This window comes from Malurus melanocephalus, unplaced genomic scaffold (genome assembly GCF_030028575.1).
Source record: "Malurus melanocephalus ecotype Western Australia unplaced genomic scaffold, MMel_1.1 scaffold_355, whole genome shotgun sequence".
Classification (NCBI taxonomy): Eukaryota; Metazoa; Chordata; class Aves; order Passeriformes; family Maluridae; genus Malurus; species Malurus melanocephalus.
Genome location: NW_026623587.1, coordinates 72,313 through 95,177, shown reverse-complemented (window position 1 = coordinate 95,177; position 22,865 = coordinate 72,313). Strand labels below are relative to the sequence as shown.

At 48.1% G+C, this 22,865-nt stretch overlaps 1 protein-coding gene across 1 annotated transcript in view; it reads right to left on the bottom strand.

Annotated features, from left to right (window-relative positions):
• PNPLA7 (patatin like phospholipase domain containing 7) overlaps nucleotides 1-22,865 on the bottom strand; it is a gene marked incomplete at its 5' end in the record, with an annotated part of 134,385 nt that overhangs the window by 40,740 nt on the left and 70,780 nt on the right. Inside the window, 5 exons of the mRNA XM_057378351.1 lie at nucleotides 8,259-8,377; nucleotides 9,797-9,979; nucleotides 11,083-11,251; nucleotides 11,718-11,781; nucleotides 22,166-22,315. Of these exons, the coding sequence (XP_057234334.1) occupies nucleotides 8,259-8,377; nucleotides 9,797-9,979; nucleotides 11,083-11,251; nucleotides 11,718-11,781; nucleotides 22,166-22,315 (685 nt within the window). The remainder of the gene's footprint in view (nucleotides 1-8,258; nucleotides 8,378-9,796; nucleotides 9,980-11,082; nucleotides 11,252-11,717; nucleotides 11,782-22,165; nucleotides 22,316-22,865) is intronic.

The following is a 22,865-nucleotide window of genomic DNA, read 5'->3' as shown; positions in this document are numbered from 1 at the left end:
TCTGCTTTAGAAAGCTGGATCAGATTTTAGGCATCAAAATAAATTTGAGACAGCAGCATAAATCCATTTACATTTGGAGAGAACAGCAGCCTCCTGAAACTCCAAACAACTCCTCCTAATGGTTTCTACTCTCTGCCCGCAACGTGCTGCAGAACAATCCTCAAAGGGGGGACCTGCCCAGCTGCCCCTGCTGTGTTTCAGCACAGGAGAGCACAATTCTGGGGGTTGGAGCCATTTCCTCTATTCCATCAGCAGCTGAGCCCCAGCACCACAAAATCCTTCCTGTCCCCTCCTCTCTCCAGGGATTTAACCCTCCRGCACCAAGAGCCCCTCGGAGAGGCTGGCGCTGCCCTTCCAAACCTCTCCTGGCCAAGGTCACCGTGAAGAACAACGGTTTTAGCAATAATTTTGTTCCATAATTTACTTCAGAACAAGCATTCTCTCAGACTGTGTTTTCTGAGCGCTTCAGGAAAAAAAACACAACCCTGCATCCAATTTTTACACATTTTCAGCTGTCAGCTCCGTGCCTTGTGAATTTAAAGCAGTGAGAGGCAGAGACACCAAATGAAGGGGATACCTGCACCCCACCATAAACCACTGAAAACAACATTAAACACTGCAATCTATAACCTATTTGAAAATTGGTGCAGTGCTGAAGCTTACCACATGATCTGCAATGATTTCAAAGCCAAGTGCATTTTTGTTGACACACAGGGATACCCCCAGGATGGCAGAAGTAGTTGGTAAAATGGTTTTTTTTTTTCACAATTTGGAAAAATTTGCCCTTTGTGAAAGGATTTGAAAGCAGAGACTGAGAAAGGAACCAAAGGGCAGATGTAAAGAAAAGAAGGAATGAGCACGGAGTAAAAAGGGTGCAAAGCAATTGGGAAATCTCAGGGTGTGGATGTGTGAGAAAGGGAAAAGAGACTTCCAGACTGGCAGACATAGGCAGGTGGGAGAAGAAAAASGGAAAATAGGTTGTCTAGGATCGAGATAGGAATGGAAGTGTGGAGACACATTAGAAGTTCYCAAGGTATTACTTTTGTCTTCCAGCAAATGGAATTGGCCGCAAGAGCACTTGGGCTCCATATCCCCTCCACCCTGGGGTGCTTCTCATCAGACTCAGCCCAGGTTAAGCCTTGAACCCAGCAAAGGAGCTGAAAAGCATTTACTGTGCTCCAACTCACGTGAGGAACATCAAGAACCCAGGAAATTCCCATGGGATGTTTCTTTCCTCCCTTCCGTAATGTCTATATTGAGCGTGTTTAGGATCCCACAGGGGAGAACACAGCTCTGTTCCTTCTAGCAGAGTTTTCCAAGTGTTTTCCTCTGGAGGCACCTTCAGGCAGCAAATTCCTCCCCTCTCTTCCCACACACCCCTGAGGGTACCTTGTCTGGGTGCCTGGGGTCAGGCAGAGCAGCTTCAAAAAGCAACTCCCCCTGGATTTCCAGCTCACTCCCTGTGTTTGAGGTTCARGAATCAATCCCATGAACCCACCAGCTCCATCTCAAGCTCTGCAGCTCTGCAGTCAGAGTTTTAAACATCCACACACACACTTCTCCTCCTGACAGGGGTAAAAGCCTCCCATCATTAGTCACCTGTCTTAGCTGAGCAATGAGAATTAATCTTCCTTAACTGCTGGAGCTGAACCCGAAGCACCTGCACCATAAAACTTCACAGAGCTTCCCCAGGAGGTTCTGTTATTGCCCAACACTGAATCCCAGTGGGTTCATAAGCAGGAAAAGGAGCTGCAGCCTGGGAAGGGAGCTGTCAGCACCATGGGAACAAACTGTCCATCCCAAGGACACCTCTTGGTCACTGGAGCAGTGTTCCCACCTCACATTTCAGCTTTTTATTCCTCAGATGTTGCATCACATGTTGGAAGCTGAATATAGGTTGAAAGCCCCACCACTGCACCACCAGCCAACCCCTCTCACCCCTCTCACCTGGTTCCTGACCAGGGGACAGCACCATTTTCAGGCCCTAAAACCCTCACTAAACTGACATATTTCCTATTTTGTCTCCTTGTGTTCCTCCCTGCTTTTGTGGAGCCAAAGATGATATCCCAGCTCTTCTCCACAGCAGCAGAACTGCAAACCAGACGTTCCCAGGCTGTCATCTGACCTTGGCAGAATCAAAAACAGCCCCAAAAAGCAGAGGTGCTCTTTCTGCCCTCCTTTCCTTGCAGTATGCTCCCCAGTCATCCCCACCACTGCGTTACCATGTTATTCTGACAAAAATTTAAATGTTCATTAATTCTGGCCGCTCGTCAATTCCTCCTTAACGAATTCAAGCAAGGGAAAGAACACAGCGACTTCATGGCTCCTCTCAGGAAAAAAGGCTGATGAGGATTTCACAGGAGGCAAGAAAGGAATTGCTTTTTGCCTGCAGTGCCCCTCTTGCCAAACACCAGACCTGCACCACGCAGKGCAGAAGTGGAAGTTTCTCAGAGTTATGACGGCAAAATCCAATTTARGAGGAAGTATTAAGTGTCTAAGTAACAGGGTAAGCACCAAACCCTGTCTGTTCTCAATTATCATGAAAAAAGGACAGAATTAAGAAGCACCTGCCCTCAGCCAGGATGGGGGAACAAGGGTTTTATGCTTTAAGGCTCCTCTCTGTGTTAGAACAACAAAWCAAACAGAAAAATCAACCCCCAAACCTTACCAGTGTCTTTATTAATCATTTCTGACTCCTCACAYGAGCATATTGCAGATTCAGCTCCTGCACCCTGCCAGCTCTGACAGCAGTTAATTGCTGGGGGTGTAATTAAAATGCTGCATCACCAGCCATGAACAGCAGCACCATGTCCCTGTGCCTGCCAGGAGCTCCCCAGACAGCCTGAGGAGGAATAGCAGCGCTCACAGCACAGCACTTCCTTGCTTCAAAGTGTTTCACACGGGTAGATCAGGTCATMAAGCCCCAAACTCGTTTCTTTTTTAGCAGGATGGAGCGGGGGAAGCACCAGAGGGTTTGTTCCCAGGCAAGAGCTCCTCACCTCCCAGCCACACTTAGCAGGCTGAAAGCACCAACAGGCAGAAAAGGAACATGAGCTTCTAAAGTTCTGAAGTCCTCAAAATCTGTCTCAAGTTTTTCCTTCTGGCATGTTGGGAGCTTTGCAWCATTTCTTTTCTGATTTTTGTGCTTGCTCAGGGACACAGAGGGGCAAAACCCTCCTCAGACACGAGGGGAAGGTGTCAGGTGTCAGCCCTTAATTATTTCCCATCACAACCTTTTGTACTTTTTCTCCACATCACGCAAATAACACAAGCTCTCTTTCCTAAGCGGTCACAAATCTCTGCTTCTTGTTGTAAAATGTCAACACACAGTCCACATTCCACAGCTCTCTTTCTTCCAAAGTTTTTWTATCTACAATACCCAAGGCCACAGTGCAGAGGCTGTGGGGCAGCCTCTYGCTTGCTTCCCACACCCTCCCAAGGTGCTGCCTCCAAATAGAAATTCCTGGATGTGCACAAGTGCATTCACCACATCTCTGTGGGCACATCCCACCTGCTCCCTGCCCGACCCACTGCTCAGGACAGTGTGAGCTGGGCATCCCTCCCAGGCACTGATCGCACCTCTGCCTGTCCTGCCTCGGCCAGGGGGTGCTCAGGAGCTCCAGGGCTTTGTCCTGCAGGGACAAATGAATTCCTTGTGCCTTCTGGAATCACAGATCAGTGTCTCGAGGCACAGAAAGGATGCAGGGTTGATTGATGAGCAGGTTTTTACTCAGAGCTGCCTGAACAAGTTGGGGTAGCAGCCAAGGTACAGCCACAGAAAATCCTCCATGGTTCATTCTCCCTGCAATCCAGGAGGTCAACACRGAGTGCAGAGAGCAAATGTCATCTCCTGAGGGCAGAACAACTGAGATCTGCCTCGCAGGAACTCTCCCAGCCTCTTCATCCCTGGCTAAACCCGATGACTGGGATGATAAAGGCAAGCTTTGAGAGCTCACTCAGGCTCAGCAGCAGCCCAGGAGTGACTGGAGGGGATGGAGCTGCCTGTTTGTCCTTCTCTGAGAGCCTGGAGTGAGCACCCTGCCCACAGCACAGGCTGCAGGAGCACACACAGGCACAGAGGACAACAGGATTGCTCATCACACACAGAGAGCCCACAACAAAAAGGGCAAAATTTACTTCTCCTGCTCTGCTGCTTTTATCCTCTTTTTTCAGAGCTGGAAACAAAGAAACGGCAGAAAGGACAAGTTGCTGAAACAGGCCAACTGCCCAAAATGAAAAGGTCTGAGCACATCTGTAGAGTCAGCAAGAAAACTGTGTGCGAAAAAAAAAAACCCAACTCCTTGACACATCAAGTGCTGAGGTGAGATAATAAGTCTGAGGAGAAAAGTGAACAGAAAAAGGAGAAATGAAAAGATGCTCTGGTGAAATATCTATAAATATCCTTCGACAGCAGCTCCTCAGGGGAGAATGAAATGCTCTGCCTGGAGGGCAGGGCTGGGGAAGGGAAGGGAAGGGAAGGGAAGGGAAGGGAAGGGAAGGGAAGGGAAGGGAAGGGAAGGGAAGGGAAGGGAAGGGAAGGGAAGGGAAGGGAAGGGAAGGGAAGGGAAGGGAAGGGAAGGGAAGGGCTACAGGCTGGCAAAAGGCTTTGGCACTGATACCTGATGATATTTTGCCTTTTATTTTATATACCTTTTAAAATATTTTATATACCCTTTAAAATATTTTCTGTACCCTTCATGTATTCTTTGTAGCCTTTACCTACATACTTGTAATTCTTGTGGCCTGATATTCCAGCTCAGTTTTGGGGTTCTGCCAGGCAGAATGACCAAACAACCCCAACAGGAGACTGGTGAGCCCCAGGCTATCTCAAAACTCAAGGCTTCAACCTTGGTTGAAGCTTTTATTCTAAAACACGTGTAAACTGGGCTCTGGCCTCATCTGAGAGGTAATTCTTTAGAATAAGGAAACATTACTTCATTTGTTAAGTTTCTTACTGAGAAATGCTAAATAGATATGCTAATTTGTAAAGTCTATAAMAATTGTACACGTGTTATACAAGGGGTGCATTTTCAGCATTTTCTACGAGCTGTGCACCCAGGATCCTATTAAATACTGAGATAAAACCCTTTTACTCCCTTAACYGYGTCTGCCTCAGAATTCTAAGAGCAGCTGATAAGGCAACAGCACCACATTGACTCAGCCCATGTAGGAACCTGCAGCTCACAGTTAGTGGAGACAGCACCCCCAAAAGAGACCAGAAATTCCTCATCCCAACAGCCCCATCCTCCCCAATGAGCCCATCTCATGCACATCATGGATCTGGATCAGGTGCTTTACTGCACTCACAGCTCCTCACTGAGCACCCAGCCTGGCCCAGCTCTGCTGCTTTGGTTTTTCCCATTATGCCTACATGGGATGGGCACAGGCACTCCTGCAATAACAGCTCTCAAATCAGCCCCAAAGCTTGAGATCATAGCTCTGCCACGGTCAGGCACAGGGTGGGATTGTTGGGGGGGTCTGAGCAGGGCCAGGAGTTGGATTTCAGTGATCCTTGTGGGTCCCTTCCAGCTCAGGATACTCTGATTTTTTTTTAAACATCTCAACCCATTTTTTCCCCAAAGTCTTAGGGATTTCCAGATAGTTCTGTAATAGCTATTTGCTTCCTATAAATTTTAGTTTTCCAACAGCTCTGCTAAAAGACAACCACAGCAAACCAGAGAAGGGGTGGGCTGTACTTGGGAGGGCTAAAGGTCAGGACAATCTTTCATGGAAAGTTCATGCCTTTGTTGCAGGGTTTGATGTGTCATTTTTCTTGCAACTACACCTCAAAAGTATTCTTCTCCTAAACAAAAATCCCCTTTTCCTTCCTTCAAACTCCACAACGTTTCTGATTAAAATTAAGTTAGCATTTAACAAAAGCCAAACACTGTAATTTTAGAACWGTATCACTTCAAGTTGTTTTATTTTTATGCTCACAGGAGACGGAAAACCTTTAGTTCCTGTGAGCCTTTTGTCATGACAAACCACGACGATAATTACTGGGAAGCTGCTCTTGGTAAAACCTCCCAATCCGCCTGTCACCGGGAAGCCAGACAAACATTCCCAAAATAACAACTAAATAATTGATATTACTGGAGCCACAGAACACAATACCTGGAATAAATCCCCACCAGCCAGCCCCTGTCACCTCTGCCTGGCTGTGTGACCAGCATGATTCCTGCTCTGAGAGCAAGGTGGGAGGTTACTCCTGGAATTATCCAAAAGCCATCAACGGTCTGTGCAGAGAGCCACACTGATGGTTTTAGTCTGAYTGTGCTTTAATCACAGGATGATTTTAAGTACCTGGTGTCTAATCTCTTGCAATTCCCTTGTTAGCAGAAATGGGCAATCTAAGAATTTCTTCTGCCCTTCCAAAGGCAGAGGTTCAGAGCAATTCTGAACCTTTACACAGTTGTGAGTAATTCTGTCCTTTCCCCAGTCTTAATTACATTCTCACTTACAAAAATCTTTATCTAACCRCAATTGAGATGGTAATTTAATGACTCAAAGAGCATGCTGCTCCTTTCCAGGGAAAACACAACGCTCACACCACCCCTGTGCTAGCCTGAACCCCCTGAACAAGCGTTTCAGTGGCACAGAAAGCCTTTCAGAGATAGAGGAACACCCCATTTATCCACTCTGCCCCTAWTCCTCTTCAAGTCCTCCCCACTGCAGGGATGCAGGAATGAGCAGATCGATGGCTAATGGCCCATGGCTCRTTGCTGAATGGGTGATGAGCATCCAGAGACCCCAAAGCCAACACAGCAGCAGAGCAGCTTTGCAGAGAGGGACAACACAGGACAAACCCAGGCTCAGTGACCCTGCTCCTCCTTACCTGGGATCCTGCACACCCGCAGGTGGGAGCTTGCAAATTAAGTAGTAGAACAAAAAAAAAAGAACAAAACATAATAAACAGTTTGGCAAAAATTACAGCAGTGTTACAGAACGGAGGAAGAGAATGAGCAAAATGTGCTGCCAGCAGTACAGGAGTGCAGAGACTGAGCACGACACAGGCTTTGGTAGAGGCAGAGAATTCAGCTGGGAACAAAAAGCAAACCACAAATGCTTTGTGTCAGGGGATGAGAAGCCTCCCGAGATACTCAGATAAAATAGAAGCTCCCTTCTGCTACTCTGCTTTGTGTCTCTCCAGGACAGACCTTGTGTCAGAAATGAAATCCTGAAACTAGCCCAGGTGAGGGGCTGTGAAAGGGAGCAGGAGCGAGGCACCTGTGGGACACTCAAGGAACCAGCTCTGGCTGTGTCAGCACCAGGAGGTGGCACAAAGGAGCTCCAACCTTCACCACAGTGAAAGATCCCTCAAAGCACGCGCTGGCCCAGCGACAAGAACGTGATATTTCCGTGCACTTCAACAGACAGACTGCGTGCAAATTAGGGATTTTAGGTTTTGAGAGCTGTATTTCAAAGCTCTCCTTTAAAACAGGACTTCAAGAACACAGTGATGGAGATAACGAAGGCGGCGCTCGCTTGAGACAAAGGGCAGCTCAATTCTGTCTCAACGGAAAACTCCCCAAGAAGAAAGGGATTCCAAAGAAAAATACCAGCAATAATTTATTTCTAAGCTTACTGGGGAAGAATTCCACTTTCAGGTGGAATTCTAACAGAGTGCTCAGCACACAGCTTGTCCTTGTGGCTGCAAAAACACAATCCTTCTGTAAGGTAAGGCTGTCAAAGTYTATGGGTACCTGGGGGTTTGGAGGATTATAAAGATGAGAACATTCTTCATTAGAGGACATAATTCCTCTTACTGCTCAGGCTTGGAAGAGCTTTGAAATACTGTGAGCCATTTTCTAATATAAGAATCCATAAGGAAAAAAAAATCCATAGTGGAGGCCAACAGAAGGAAACATCATCTTTTGTGCCCTGGTCACCTCCTGGTATAAAACGCAACTTATGAGAGGTCTCAGGAGGTCACAGACACTCATGCTCCTCCTGCAGAAATCCAGCACAAATCCCTACAGCAGGCTGAGTTTGTGTGAATCCTCAGTGTCTCCTCCCCCAAACACTGCTTGCAGAGCAGTGCTGGTGTCACAGGGTGTCTGTGAGCCTGGGGGATCTTTCTAAGCCCAGGGAGAGCGGGGCTCTCAGATCTGGAGGATGGATCAGCACAGAATCCCAGAGTGGTTTGGGTTGGGAAGGACCTTAAAGCCTGYCCCATTCCACCCCSTGCCATGGGCAGGGACACCTCCCACTATGCCAGGGTGCTCAGAGCCCCACCCAGCCCAGCACAGGTGCCCTACCTGGCCCCTCCGCCGCCCAGCACCAGCGCGATGGCGTTGCCAGTCAGGACCCGCGCCAGGCGGGAGAAGTCGGAGTGACGGTCAGGGGTCTTCTGGAACACCCGCTCGTACATCTCCACCTGTACAGAGAGCAGGGCACGGTCACTGCACAGGCAGGGCAGAACAGCACCCTGCCAAAAGCTGCTGCTGCAGAGGAAAACCTTACAAAATGAGGGCCTTGTTACCCCTGAAACACTCCTGCTCKCTCCTGTTACTTTGGCCAACCAGAGAAGGATTCTGGGAATGRCTCAGCTAAACTGGAGGTGAAAAACAAGGTGTTCCATAACCCTGGAAAACAAGGGATAGAACTGTGAGAGCTCAGCCTGTGGTGTGTGGGGGTTGGTTATAACCAGWGCATGTTCCTATCATGGTTTATGGGGGTTGACTCAGACACTTTGTTGTGGTTCWCAAGAATGTCAACCCAAAACAAACTARCGGTTTAAAAACTATGAATTTTTGMAATAAATTGATTCCTCTTTRCCCTGCCTGAGGGGGTCTCTGTCATTTCTCATTGTTACAAAAAAGCCACTGCAAAGATGGGGGGACTGGAGCTTCTCTAATGAGGGAAGGCTGGGGGAGCTTGCGCTGCTCAGCCTCAAGGCAAAACCTCGAGAAAAGACATTTTATCCATGTCTGTACCTATTTGCAGAGAGTGCTCCCAGCACAGGGCCTAGGCTCTGCTCCCTGGGGCTCAGAAATGGGACAAGAGGAATGGGCAGGAACTGACCCCAGGAAGTTGCACCTGGACAGGAGGAAGRACTTCTTTGCTGTGCAGTGACCGAGCACTGGACAGAGACCGGAGAGAGTGTGGAACCCCACTCAGTGGAGATATTCCAAACCCATCTGGGCACAACCCTGAGTGACTGCTGCAGGGAACCCTGTGGAGCAGGSAGGTGGCACTGGAGGAGCTCCAGTGCTCCCTTCCAGCCTGAAGCTGTCTCTGTTACAGCTCTTCTTCAAAAGCACAGAGACTGAGGAACCGCCCCAATACTCCCAGAGACCGGTGGCAGCTCTCAGCCTTTAGTAACTGCCAGGAGAATTCCATGGTAGCACATGAAATTGGTATTTCATGATTTTGGTATTTTGGTAGTACCTGAATTCCATGGTAGCCAGAATTTCCTTTGGAACCCTTTCTCTTCTTTGCCAAGGATCTGAAGTTCCTGGGGAGTGCCCCAGGCTGCCTCTGCCWTATGTTCAGCACGGCTTTGGAAAGCACAGGGATCCTCCCAAAAAGGAGGACACACCTTTCAGAGGGACACTGAGACAGTGTCCCTCATTTCAGGATGCTGCAGTCACTCTTTTCAGGATATCAACAAGCCARGTAGGCACCCATAGAGAACACCTGGCCCCCCGTCAATGTTTCCTAAATCCAATTTAAAGAGAATGCTGTCTGTGTAAGAGCACTATGGCGTATCATTATCTAAGATCCCCTCTGACACACAGATTACAGATACAGTGAGGCTCAGCAAGGCCCAGCCACCCCAGCAGGACTCTCTTACCAGCTTGGGCAGGCTCCTTTTGGAGAAGACCCTGCGYGGGCAGTGGATGTGGAGGTGAGCAGAGCACCAGCTGCGCATGTTGAGCCACTCCACGGTGCGGGAAGGGAGGGGCCCATCCTCCTTGTGGAGCAGGATCAGCTGCTTCTGGGCTCTCACCGCCGTGTTCTCCAGCATCCTCTCCAGCTACAGCAGCCAGGGACAACCAGGGAAAGGGCAGTGAGTGCTGGCTGCTCCATCTTGGGGTGAAATGCACCCACACACCCCCCACCCCCATTCCCACYGGAACCCAGACAGCTCTGCACACTCAGAACCCCCAAATGATAGATTTAGACAAAAACACCGACAACTCTGGGCTTACACAGTACACAGACATCGAAAATCAGCCAAGGATTCAAACCTGAATGCTYAAAAACAAATGGTTTTGACTTAAACCAGGCCATTATACAGCACAGGCAGCACTGCTCCTGCAACGTGAGATGCTGCCYAAGTCAGACACAAACCTACAAATATTCAGTGTTTTCTTCTCCCCCTTCCTATCAGTCCACTTTTTTTTTCTTTTTCCCTCCTTGCATTTCTGATTTCGAATTTTTTGTTGTTGTTTTAGGCAACTGCTGGCAGCTTGTTCAGCCTGTGCTTCCTGCCTCCCACATCCCCAGGCAGGAAGAACCCACACAAAGGGACAAACACGAAAACTGCACRTGGGACCAGCCCAGGCTCTTTGCAGGGCACACTCAGCACTCCACCATCCTAAAAAAAAAACCCCACTCATGATCCCTTTTTTAAATTTCTTGCAGAATTTCTGTCTGGTCAAATGACTTTGGTAATAAAATATGAAACCATAAAAATAGATAGTAAAGGGAAATGAATTACAGCTTGAGATCTGTAATAAAATATAATAAATAATTCATACACTGCAATTTAGATCTACTTTTTCCTAGGCACACACCATGAATTTCATCCAGGAAGAAAATAATTTCTCTATGTGGAGACCCCGCAAAGTAATTCTGGGCAGAAATGCAAAGCTTCAAAGCAATTTCTGATTTATCATCGGCCAGAATGGCTCTTTAGAGGAAAAGAACTTTGCAGGAAGTACTTCTACATAAAACCTGCCATTTCAGAGGATTCTCATGCAATTTTTTTGCTAYTCCTAACATGCATTTCTCAGGAATATTTCATTTTTTATGCCTCACTGGGTGTTAAACCCAGGAAAACACATGAGTGCGAAGCAACCTGCTTTGAGCTGGCCTGTTCCCAGTGTCAGGAGGGGAAAGGAGCAGTTCCCACACCTCTCCCACAGTGGGCTCCTGGTCACCCAGCCCCACGATGAGGATGCAGTCGGCCTGGCGGATGCAGCGCTGGGTCCAGGGGGTCAGTGTGCTGTCAGCCTGGTACAGCACAATCCTGTGGATGTCCTCCTGCTGGCCCAGCCAGCTGGTCAGCCTGTACTCGTGGATGCTGGGGACACAGAAGGAAAACACGGATTAGACTGGTTTTACATCACAGCTCCCAAGAGAATGGAGGGGAATCTTACACAGGCAGAGACATCAGCATTTCAGCCGGGATCTGCTCCCAGCTCCAAGCTCCTGCTGGCTCTGTTTCTCCAGGATTTATGCCATTATTGGGATACACTAAGGCAGGAGGATGCAGTGATGCCTCACTTCAGTAATGCTTCCACAGCATCCCTCAGAACAAGCACACTCAGAACAATTCCACTTTTCCAATTCCACAAGTAAGAAAGCAACTGCGGGAAAAACCCAACCCCACCTGCAGCAAACACTCTTGAATTGTTAYTGTCTCCAACACCTGGACCAGAAAACCCAGTGTGTGCTAGAATACAGGATTTTAGTGCCAAACTCTGTRTATTCATAGGAACAGCCCAGTGTCTTTCTGCATTTCCCTGAGCAGTGATGAGGGCAGRTACCTGTCGAGAGCAGCAGAGCCCAGGCGCTGTTTGATGTTGTCACTGGTGAGCAGCAGGGCAGGACCTGGGGGAACAAGGAATTTCATCTGTGAACCCCTGAACTTGAGCTTCTGATAGACTGTGTGGAGAAAACTGCCCAGAGAAGCTGTGGCTGCCCCTGGAYCCCTGGCAGTGCCCAAGGCCAGGCTGGATGGGGCTTGGAGCAGCCTGGGASAGTGGRAGGTGTCCCTGCCCATGGCAGGGGTGGGATGGGATGAGCTTTAAGGTCCCCTCCAACCCAAACCATTCCATGATTCCAAGAATTAATTCCATAGATTTGCTTTGAAGACAGTGAAGGATTAGTGCTTCAATCAGAGCTGGCCCAAAGTATTCACGAATATTTTCACACTTTTCTAGGAATGCATCTTCCAACCCTCCCTATTCCCAGAGCTCTGTTAATGCATTCGGCACAACCTGAGAGCACTGTTATCCCATTCCTCGGTGTCATGTAGGATCACAGAATCAGGGAATGGTTTGGGTTGGAAGGGATTTCAAAGCCATCCCATMCCACCCCCTGCCATGGGCAGGGACMCCTCCCACTGTCCCAGGTTGCCCCAATCCCTGTCCAGCCTGCCTCTGGTGACAGCTCCTATTGCAGCTGCATTTTTACAAACTCAGCATTCAAAATATCACAGACTTTTACAGCCACAGAAAGCCCAGGGACCTGGTTTCAAAGAAAAAAGCTATTCCAGTGGCATCCCAAAATGCAGAACTTGTTCATCCTGCACTGAACCAACTCTCCAGGTGAATCTTAAAGCTCTCTGCAGCATTGCTACTTCTTACTCAACAGGAACCCACACCGCTACCAGTCCCAAAAACATTCCAAAATCTGCAGGGCACAGTCAMACTCCACTAGAGACACAGACACATCTGCTAACAACCTTAGATCTGAATTGAATTCTGGTGCACATAAAGCTTCTTGCAGGCACTTTAGTTTAATTTTCTTATTAGCAATTCTATTGCAGCAGCAATTTGTGCCATATGTGGTGGAGGTTGCAGAGTGACTGCAGCTAAATGAAAAAAAACCAAAAAACACAAAGAAAAGAAAACTTAAGGAAATAACTGCACACCTGGAGAAAATATTACCTGTCTTTTATTGAGAGAGAAATCCACATTTACAAAACATGACAGAGCAGTCACTTTGTATTCATGTTTTCATTGTGCAATCCCTCATCGTTTCATTAATAACAGAACTGAAATTTATGTACTAATAACAAAACACTTCATTGTGTGAGGACTCTCAAGGCAAGGTTAGAACATGTTCAGTAAAAATCCAGGAACTGTGAACAACCAACATGGGAGAAGGTCACAAATTCACACCTGTGTATTCAAAAAGCAAAACCCACATGTACAGATCTGGAACTGGCTGTCCTGACCTTCAGGGCCAACTCATCTCCCCCCTCAGTGCCCAAACCCTCCTGCAAAGGCTTCACTCTGGTTTTATTGATTTCACTGTAAGACTTGAAAAGGTTCACAAGTGTTATTTTTCATCTTGTACTTTCCAATACCCAAATAATATCTGCTCTTTGCTGCACTGATTATCAAGGAAGAACAAGCAGAAATGGACAAAAAGTACCCCATAAGCAGAGATCAAGAGGTAGAGCTGGTGAGAGAGCACGGAGAGGATGACTGAGGAACAGAGTTTGACTTCCTCATCCTCCAATAAAAGTTCTGGGAGTTGGTTCCTGTGACAGTAACAAGTGCCAAGCAGAGGGAATGAGCAGCATTCCCAGAGCAGACCTGGGCTTAGCCTGTTCTTCCTTGTGCCTTCTGCTGCTCCCTGGACCACCCAACTGCAGGGAACAGCCCCAGTGCTGGAGTAGGGGGTTATCACCTGATTTTTAACACTGGCAGAGCCTTTTATGTGATTCACTGTCCAGCTGATAKGAAAGTTGGTCTGGCACAGTGTGATAAGGGAGGTCTCCCAGAGGAAATCTTGATGGCATTGCAAGGGAGAGRGGCAGGTCACTTCTGCAAGCACTCAGCAGCACAGTGATCATCAGYGCTCATCAACCTGTCAGAGTGCTCAGCTACACAGAAATTACATGGGGCTTAAATATTCCTCCAGGAGATGTGGCTTGAAAAGCATTCTGGCAGTGGTCGAATTTTGGGAGGCAAAGACAAACAGCCTGGAATGCTGAATGAGTTGAGTGCAGTAAAAATGGGAAGCAAGAGAGGAAACACCAAGGGAACAGCATGAGCACCTCTGCCTGGTACCCCCCTGCCCCGAGACCCTGGGGACACCATCAGACCCYGTGACCCACAGCCAGAACACCTTTCATTCAAGTGAGAGACAGAGTTTTTCGGGCTGGGGTGGATCTTTGTACTCCTTCAGCCAGAGATCACACACAGAATCACAGAAGGTCTTGAGGAGACCTTCAAGATCATGAAGTCCAGTCTATGGCCCAWCACCTCCTCATCACCCAAAYCAYAGCACTGAGTGCCACACCCAGTCCCTTTTTAAACACATCCAGGGAYGGTGACTCCACCACCTCCCTGGGCAGACAATTCCAGTGKGCAATCACCCTCAGTGAAGAATTGTTTTCTAATATCTAACAGCTGTTCTCCAACATCACGTGCCCAGCAAGCATCAGAAGAGCCTTGGAGATGCTTAGAAATCACGTCCAGACCCTCACCTGTAATTTGGGAAAGCAGCAGTTCACAGACCAGGACACAAACAAGGGTGCCCACGCAGACCCAGCTCAGGAGGAGCCTGCCCTGCATCCCATCCCTCCACATGCCAGGGACGCAGGACAGAGATTCCCAGACCTTCTCTCAACATGCCAAGGATATGGGACAGAGATTCCCAGACCTTCTCTCCACATGCCAGGGACACAGGACAGGGATTCCCAGCCCCATCCCTCCACATGCCAGGGACGCAGGACAGAGATTCCCAGACCTTCTCTCCACATGCCAAGGACACAGGACAGAGATTCCCAGCCCCATCCCTCCACATGCCAAGGACACGGGACAGAGATTCCCAGACCTTCTCTCCACATGCCAAGGACACAGGACAGAGATTCCCAGCCCCATCCCTCCACATGCCAAGGACACGGGACAGAGATTCCCAGACCTTCTCTCCACATGCCAAGGACACGGGACAGAGATTCCCAGACCTTTTCTCATCCCCAGCACAGAACACAGTGATGCTTCCAACAGAACCAACTTGTTTTGTCTCAGAAATACCAACCATCTGCTCAGTACTCCCGATTTCCAGCAAGCTCCCAATTAATCAGCCATTAAAAACCCTCCATTAATGAGACCAAGAACACCAACATATGTGAGCTCAGAAAGCAGAACCAACAAAAGTGTTCCTTCTACTAAACTGCTGAGAGCAACCAAGTAATGAAAAATACYATTCCCATCCCTAGAAGTGTCCAAGGCCAGGCTGGATGGGGCTTGAAGCACCCTGGGATGGTGGAAGGGGTGGGATGGCAGGAATCCCATGGCATCCCCCCATCCCATGGGGGTCAGAGATGAAAGGAGCTTTAAGGCCCCTTCCAACTGATGCCTTAGGATTTTTAGTTTCTATATTTTCATGCATCTGTATTCTTATACTTCTCTACTATAGCACTAAAAACTACCATTCTCCCATCTTTAGACAAAACAATTCCTCTCTGAGCCAGAAATCCAAGGACACTTCACTGCCTCAGAGCCCCAAAATATGGAAACAACAGAGAATTGGGGGAGCAAGTTTGGGGTAGTTGACATCATCACTTGAAAATATCATTGGGAAATTGAGGTCCAATATGAGACAGAATTTATAAAAGATGAAGATCTCATGACTCGGGGTCCCTTTTGGGTGCAGCCTCAGGAGAAGGCTTTGTCTGCCTTAATGTACCAGTAGGCCTGTTAGGCCTGTATTAAAGTTGTCTATTCTCATTCTCTTAAGTTTGTCTGGCCTCTGTTTCAGGTGAGACTGATTTTTAGGCAACAAAACCATTCCATGATTCCATGATGATTCAACTCCATGTCCCTCAAACAGCCCCACAGCAGGCAGGAGTGAGWAGGGCACTGTGTCAGTGCATCCTGTGAGGCATTATCACAATCCTACAGCTCCAACCACTCTCTCCCCACACCTTGAATCAGCCTCAGGGGCAGCTTGAGCTGGAGCTGGCATCACAGACACMTCCCTGCACCCCTGGGTGCTCTGTGTAGGGTGGGACATGGGTGAACAGCTCAAAGTGAAGAGCACAGCAGAGGTGATSTGAGGTAACACGAAATATTCAGCCAGGCCCTGTGGTGAGTCTGTGACAGCAGCAGATTGCTGGGAAGGAGAATCAGAGCAAGGAGAGCTGAGGGCCATTCCCTGAACCTTCAGCAATCTGCAGCTCACGGATTTCTCCAGCCTGRGATGGGAACTTTCAACAGCCTGGGGGGTTTTGTGTCAGCCAAGAGCTCACAGGGATCCTGAATCCCAGGTTTTCCGTGCTTCAGGTGAGAGAACTGCAGACAGTGGCYTCACCCCAAGCACAGGGATTGTGGTTCCAGGGAAAAACTCATGGAGCATCTACAGCTGCACCCCAGAGCCATCTGTTCTTCAGTCCAGAACTAAAAATTTCAGGGAAGAGAAGGGGAAAAGGGGAAAAGAAAAGGGAAAGGGAGGCTGGCAAATAGCAAAGGTTTGATTCATTTTCTTTGTCAACAAACAAGGGAACTGAAGAGAAGAGCTGCAGCAAAACTTCCCATCTCCTGCCCCAGTGAGGGAAAAAAAGCATCACACAAGACATGAACCCTCCCTTTCTTTCCAGGGATGAGCAAACCAATCACTTTGGTCATTTTTCCCCACAAAACATTAATTTCCTGAGAGGTGCAGCAGAAGGAATGCAGGTGTCCTACTTCTAAGTCTAATAAAACATGGTCCAAAAGCTGCCTCAAGAAATAAGAGGCCTGGAGGGCAAAGAGTGATTGCTGAGGCTCAGAAATGGTTTCAAATCCACCCCACCTGAAAAACACACCCACATCAAAAGACAAGGCCAGTACAAAATTCAACATGGAAAAATTTTAGCAGAGCAAAGTTACTTGGTTGTTAGACTTCATCAAAAGAAGATTTACTCTTGGCCTAATAAAAATGTACAAAATTATGTGTCTAAGTCACATCACTGATAAATGAGATGGATGTCAGAAGACCTTGCCCAGCAAACAATACCAAATTGTGACAGGGTTCAGGCACCACAGTGAACATTTCCCATTTAAATCTAAACTGCATGTAAAGACAGGCAGAACTGTAATTAAAAACTCCAATAAATTATTAGCAAAGATGTTTCAGCAAGCTCTCCAATACATTTAACATTTTTAGAACTGAAAAGAAGGCTTAAATTTAAAGGGCAGGAAGGAATGAGAGAGACACATATGTTGGATTTGAATCCCTCTCTACTTCAGTTTGAAATTCTATRAGATCAGAGGGCTCCCACATAGAACCAGAATTTGCACAGCCATGTGGTGTCTTTGAGCTGGTCTCAGGAAAGGAACAAAAAATAGTCAGGCAAATACTTTTGAAAAATCTGAATACTGCAGAGGAACTTCATATCAAAGGATGCTCTCAGCTCTACCAGGATTAAGAGGAAAAGAATTAATAATAAAAATAGACATCACAAACACTGAGCAGAATTCACCAGCATGATGAATAGCACAGCAGTAAAACCTGCCCCCCTTCTTGGCACTCCAGAGCTGGAAAATTCTGTTCCTGCTTTCTGGGAGTTGTGTGTTGCACAGCCTCCTTTGGAGCTCCGGACGCCCAGGTTCAGAGAAGGGGCTGTGACACAGGAGCCTGCAGGACAGCCAGGGGACAGCAGGGACACAGCCTCAGGGTCTGTGTGCTCTGCAGGACCTTGCTGCTCTGCCAGGAACATTTTTCATTCCGTGTCTGTCCCGAGGTGAAGCCAGGTCCGTGCACAGCTGCTGCTGCAGGTCCCAAATAAATCCCTCTTCACACAGCTCCTGACAGCAGCAGAGCTGCCCCAGCCCTGGGGAACAGCACAGGAGAGACCTGGAGCTGCTGGAGAGAGACCAGGGGAGGTTCCAGGATGGTCAGAGGGATGGAGCAGCTCTGCTGGAGGGAAGGCTGGGACAGCTGGGGGTGCTCAGCCTGGAGAGAAGCTTTGGGGTGAGCTCAGCGTGGCCTTGCAGTGCATGAAGAGGCCACAGGAAAGATGGAAAGGGAGGATTTACAAGAGTTTGGAGTGCCAGGAAAGAGRGAATGGCTTTAAACTGATGAAAAGGAGGTTAAGTTTAGAAAGAAATCCTTGCTGKGAGGGTGGGCAGGCCCTGGCACAGGGTGCCCAGAGAAGCTGTGGCTGCCCCTGGATCCCTGGCAGTGCCCAAGGCCAGGCTGGACATTGGGGCTGGGAGCAGCCTGGGACAGTGGGAGGTGTCCCTGCCCATGGCAGGGGTGGCACTGGTTGATCTTGAAGGTYCCTTCCATTCCAGGCCATTCTGTGATTCAAAGCTCCACGGAAGCACAAACATCCCTTAGCATTTAACTGGGACACAATCACAGTATGGAGACAATATGGGAATTATCATAAATCACAGAAACACCAAATGTCAGAGAAAGCAGCACAAACGGGTTGGGGAAGGCTGTGGGTGGTCCTACACGTTGATGCTCCCCGTGTGCAGAACACTCCCCTGATGGAGAGCAGGCTGCTCACCTGAGCTGTTCCCATTACAAATCAAAACATTAAAAAAAAAAGAAATTTGAAAAAAAGCCGTAATTAAACCCATAAAAAAAAGAACGAAGCAACGAAACTGCTAAGTTCTGTCTCATTACAGGCAAAATTGTTTGGGCTTTTTTTTTCTGGGGGAAGGAAGATTCTGAACACTTTTCCAGTTTTTGTGGACAGTACATATTCAGTGTCAGACTGAGATTTTCTAGTTGTCAGTGTTTTTATATTCCTTTAATAATACAGAAGTAGCTAAAACTTACAAACAAAAGAAACAAAAAAACAACAAAAAAAAACCCAAAACAAAACCAAAACAACAAAGAAAACCACAAAAAAATGCAAAAAAAACAAAAAAAACCCCACACCCACAAAATCCTGTTAAATAGATTAACCTGCAACCAGCTCCAATTCCAAACACTGCTCACAGCCTTATCACACCAGTTCCAGTTCCAGGAATACCACTTTTTAACTGTTGTATTACATTACAACCCAGCCTGCATTCCCACCTAAYTCCTTCTACCCTCATCTCCAGCCTGCAGCAGAGAGAAATTCAAGGCATCACTGCAATATTCAGCTAAGTTCATAGTAACAGGAAGGGGAAGGAATTTTCTATAATAAATGCATTAAATGGCAAAAAAAAAAAAAGCTGAAACCAGCTGCTTTTTCCTCCTCACGTATTAAGGCTGCTCTCCGCTGCTCTGGAACTTATTTGAAGCCCAGAGCAATGAAATTACACCRACCAAATGTTAAATATGGATTAAATGTTAAGTATTGTAATCAGATGCTGCCATTTAACTCTCAATTAGAAAAGAGGTTCAAGGAAAAAAAAATACAAAAAAAAAAGATGAATAGCAGCAAATCCACACAGCAAAGTYCCTTATTTTCCAAACTGGGAACACTGAGAGTTCCTGCAGAGAAGATTCTCAACTCAGCCTTCCCAAGCACATCCATAAAGCTGGGGCAGGTCTGGTCCCCGGTCCCACTCAAACCCCGAGCTCTGCTGAGCCCTGAGTCTGGGAGTCAGGGAAAAGCTCAGAGCTGCTCAGCAAGGCCCAGGGGAAACCTTTCCCATGGAAYCATGGAATGGGYTGGGCTGGAAAAGACCTTAAAACTCATCTCATTCYACTTTCCACSATCCCAGGCTGCTCCAAGCCCTAATGTCCAACCTGGCCCTAGACACTTCCAGGGATCCAGGGACAGCCACAGCTTCTTTGGGCAGCCCATGTGCAATGTGCACGTGAACAGCCAGACAATATGAAAACAAATCTGAATTTCACTTCATTACCCAGCTCAATTTTTGTTGCAAAAAGTCAGAACACAAAATAATTCTAAAACCCAGCYCCTTCCCTGAAAGGAATGCACCATCCACACATGGCTCCTTGTGAGGAGAAGGAGCACCTTGTGAGGCACTGAGAAGGAGCACCTAACCAACCCCCAGCGAGAGGGGAAAGGAAAAAACACAAAGGCTACRAGTTAAAAAAGGAGGTAAAAAGAGAATGCTGCTTCTGCTAAATAAARCAAGAAAAACTCCAGGCTGCCACCACCCTAGGCCGRCTCTGCAAAGGTTTAGCCGGGCGTGGAGCAGAGCCTGCCCAGGCCAGAGAGCGGCGGTGCCAGCGGGGCTGGGCACAAAATGGCTCCTGGTGTTTGCCCACAGAGCTTTCCCCTCCCACAGCAGTGTCTGCTCCGCTTTACAGCTTTTCTTGAACCAAACTCTTTGCTAATTGCAGGCAGCTCCAGGTGCCACGGGCGGGCAGAGCCATCTCGGTTCTCAGAGGCAGCAGCAGGAGGAGATACTCTCTACAGCATCAGATATAAAATGACTGYTCCCATCAAAACTCTGCTGCTCCTGCTCTTTCCATTGCAGCACAAGAAATAAGAATAAAACCCAATCCTCACCAAGGCCAGTAAGAAACAACACCACAAAAACAAGACAGAGGCTTCACCCTAGAGTTGGTAGAGGAATGGAAATCTCARTTAACAGAACGAGTTCTCCAACAGACTCAGAGAGCTTAGACTTGTATTTAAACATGCAACCCAGGTGCAATTGCTTGTAAAGAGGAAAAAAACTGCACTCACTCTAAAGACAACAAAAAACAGCCACTCACCCAGCGAAGAACTCCACCTGTACATTCCACCACACCCTTTCCAAGGAGCGCAGGCTTCAGCCCAGGCAGAGGGAAGGGAAGGGGTGAGGGAGGAAAGGCCGAGTGACCCCAACAAACTGCTCTGGCACGTTTTCGGCATGACCACTTTTGCTGCTTTCACCTAAAATGGGCATTTCCATCCTGAATAGCCCATCTACCTACTTGAGTGTCTGTTTGTTTTATTTACAGGCTCTGGCTGCTGTCACACATCAAAACAAGCTGGTGGTGATCCCTGAGGAGGCCCCGTTAGCAACACAGCTGYGGTAGGGATGGAACATTTTCTGCCACCTCAGAATCTTCAAACACCCACCAATTAGCTCTCACTGTAACAAACTGTTTACCCATAAGGTTTTTAAGCACAAACAGAAGGGTCAGCTCTAAATATCAAAGATCAAAAAGAAAAAAAAAAACAACAAAAGTAATTGGTTACACCTCAAGCATCAGGTAACCWGTACTTTTAAAAATCACAAGCTGTGAGAGAGCAGACTAATAACTCCTCAAAGGACTACAGGAGATTCACTCAGGAGATCTGTGACAGCATTTGAGGATGAGAAGAGGATGTTCAGGAAATGTCAAACAGCAGAAATGAACACAAAATTAATTCTGAATTAAACACATGGGTCTGTGAGCAACTGGAACTTGCACAAGCAACTTCACCCATGGATAAAGCAATTAATGACTCAGCCATGAGCTGAACACACGGTTTCGTGAGCRTGAGACAGACAAACGAGTTGGCAGCAAATGGGACAATGATTTCAGACTAAACTTTGGATTCCCAGTGCCAGTCTGGATCTCCTCCACCAGCCTCTTCCACCAAGGCTTATGCTCACCACTCATGTACAACCCCAACACAAGGAAAGTTTCCTTTGCTGGATGAAAATTTTAACCTGAGGATGAATCTCTTCTCTCCTGACAGACTCTCACCCATGAGCTGGAGAGAATCAGACCCTTAGGTGMCAAGGGAACAATGCCCTGGTGTGGGATGTGTCCCCTGAGGGCAGCCAGGACAAGGGCCAGACAGGCTGGTGAGCATTTCCAAGTCATGAAGACCACAAAGTTCTCCTCTACAATTAAACGCACATTAGGGATGGAAATAGAGGAGCCACAAGTGATGGAAAAGGCTGATCCTGACCACTGCTGCAGAGTCACAGCATGGTTAGGGTTGGAGAGRACTTTAAAGATCATCTGTCCATGGGCAGGGACACCTTCCACTGTCCCCAGTTATTCCAGCCTGGCCTTGGGCACTGCCAGGGATCCAGGGGCAGCCACAGCTTCTCTGGGCACCCTGTGCCAGGGCCTCACCAGCCTCACAAGAATTTCTCCCTAATCCCTGATCTAATCCTGCCCCAGTTTATAACCATTCCCCACKGGCCTGTCACTATCTGGCCATACAAAAAGCCCCTCTCCCTCCTGATTTATAAAGCATTGGAAGGCCACAGGATTCTCTCCAAAACCTCTTCCCCAGCCCTGTGACCATCCCCAGGCACTGCTACCCCTAAGGCAGCATGAACCCTCTCTGGCAGGTGCCAGTCCCTAGCCATGCCACCCTAAAATGCCCAGCAGGGTTTGTTTGCTGTGCTGCCACCATGGGAACACTCACCCACGGCGCTGAGGGCGTGCTTGAGCTCCAGGGTGAAGGCAGTCAGTGGCACCTCCTCGGACACCGGCATGATGGCCACCGTGGAGAGGTTGCTGGCAGGATTCCCRGCATCCCACTTGCTGCTGGAGCTGTGCAGTCCAAGGGGATGACCTGTCCAGAGAGAAAACACCAGCCATCAGTCAGTCAGGCTGTCAAAAAATGTCACCTTCAGGCAGGAGGGGAAGTGTGTCTCAGGTTCCATGGAAGGTGTAACCAAAGCAGTTTGTATTCTATCACCATCTCCATGAGCTGTTAAACCAGGTGGGGCAGAGCTCTTTATCCTCAGCATGACCCAGCCCTGGTAACACCCTCGGGGGACCATCTCTGCTCATGGGCCATCGAGGGCTCTGGGAATGACCCCTGGAATTCCATCATCCCATTGGGAGATGCCCTGCCCAGAGAGAAGGAGCTGGACAACCCCACTGGCACATAAACTGAAGCTCTGGAACACTGGGACACTTCTCCCACTGCATTCCCAGAGGAGAGGAGCTCCAGAACCACCCCTGGACCTSCAGAGAYRGACTGGACCTGTSTGCAGGATCAGCGCTTGGACGAGAGCACATCCATCACTGCAACGGGGCTGCACCACCATTGAACATTGAACATTGACCCAGAGCACATCCATCACTGCAACGGGGCTGCAGCACCATTGAACATTGAA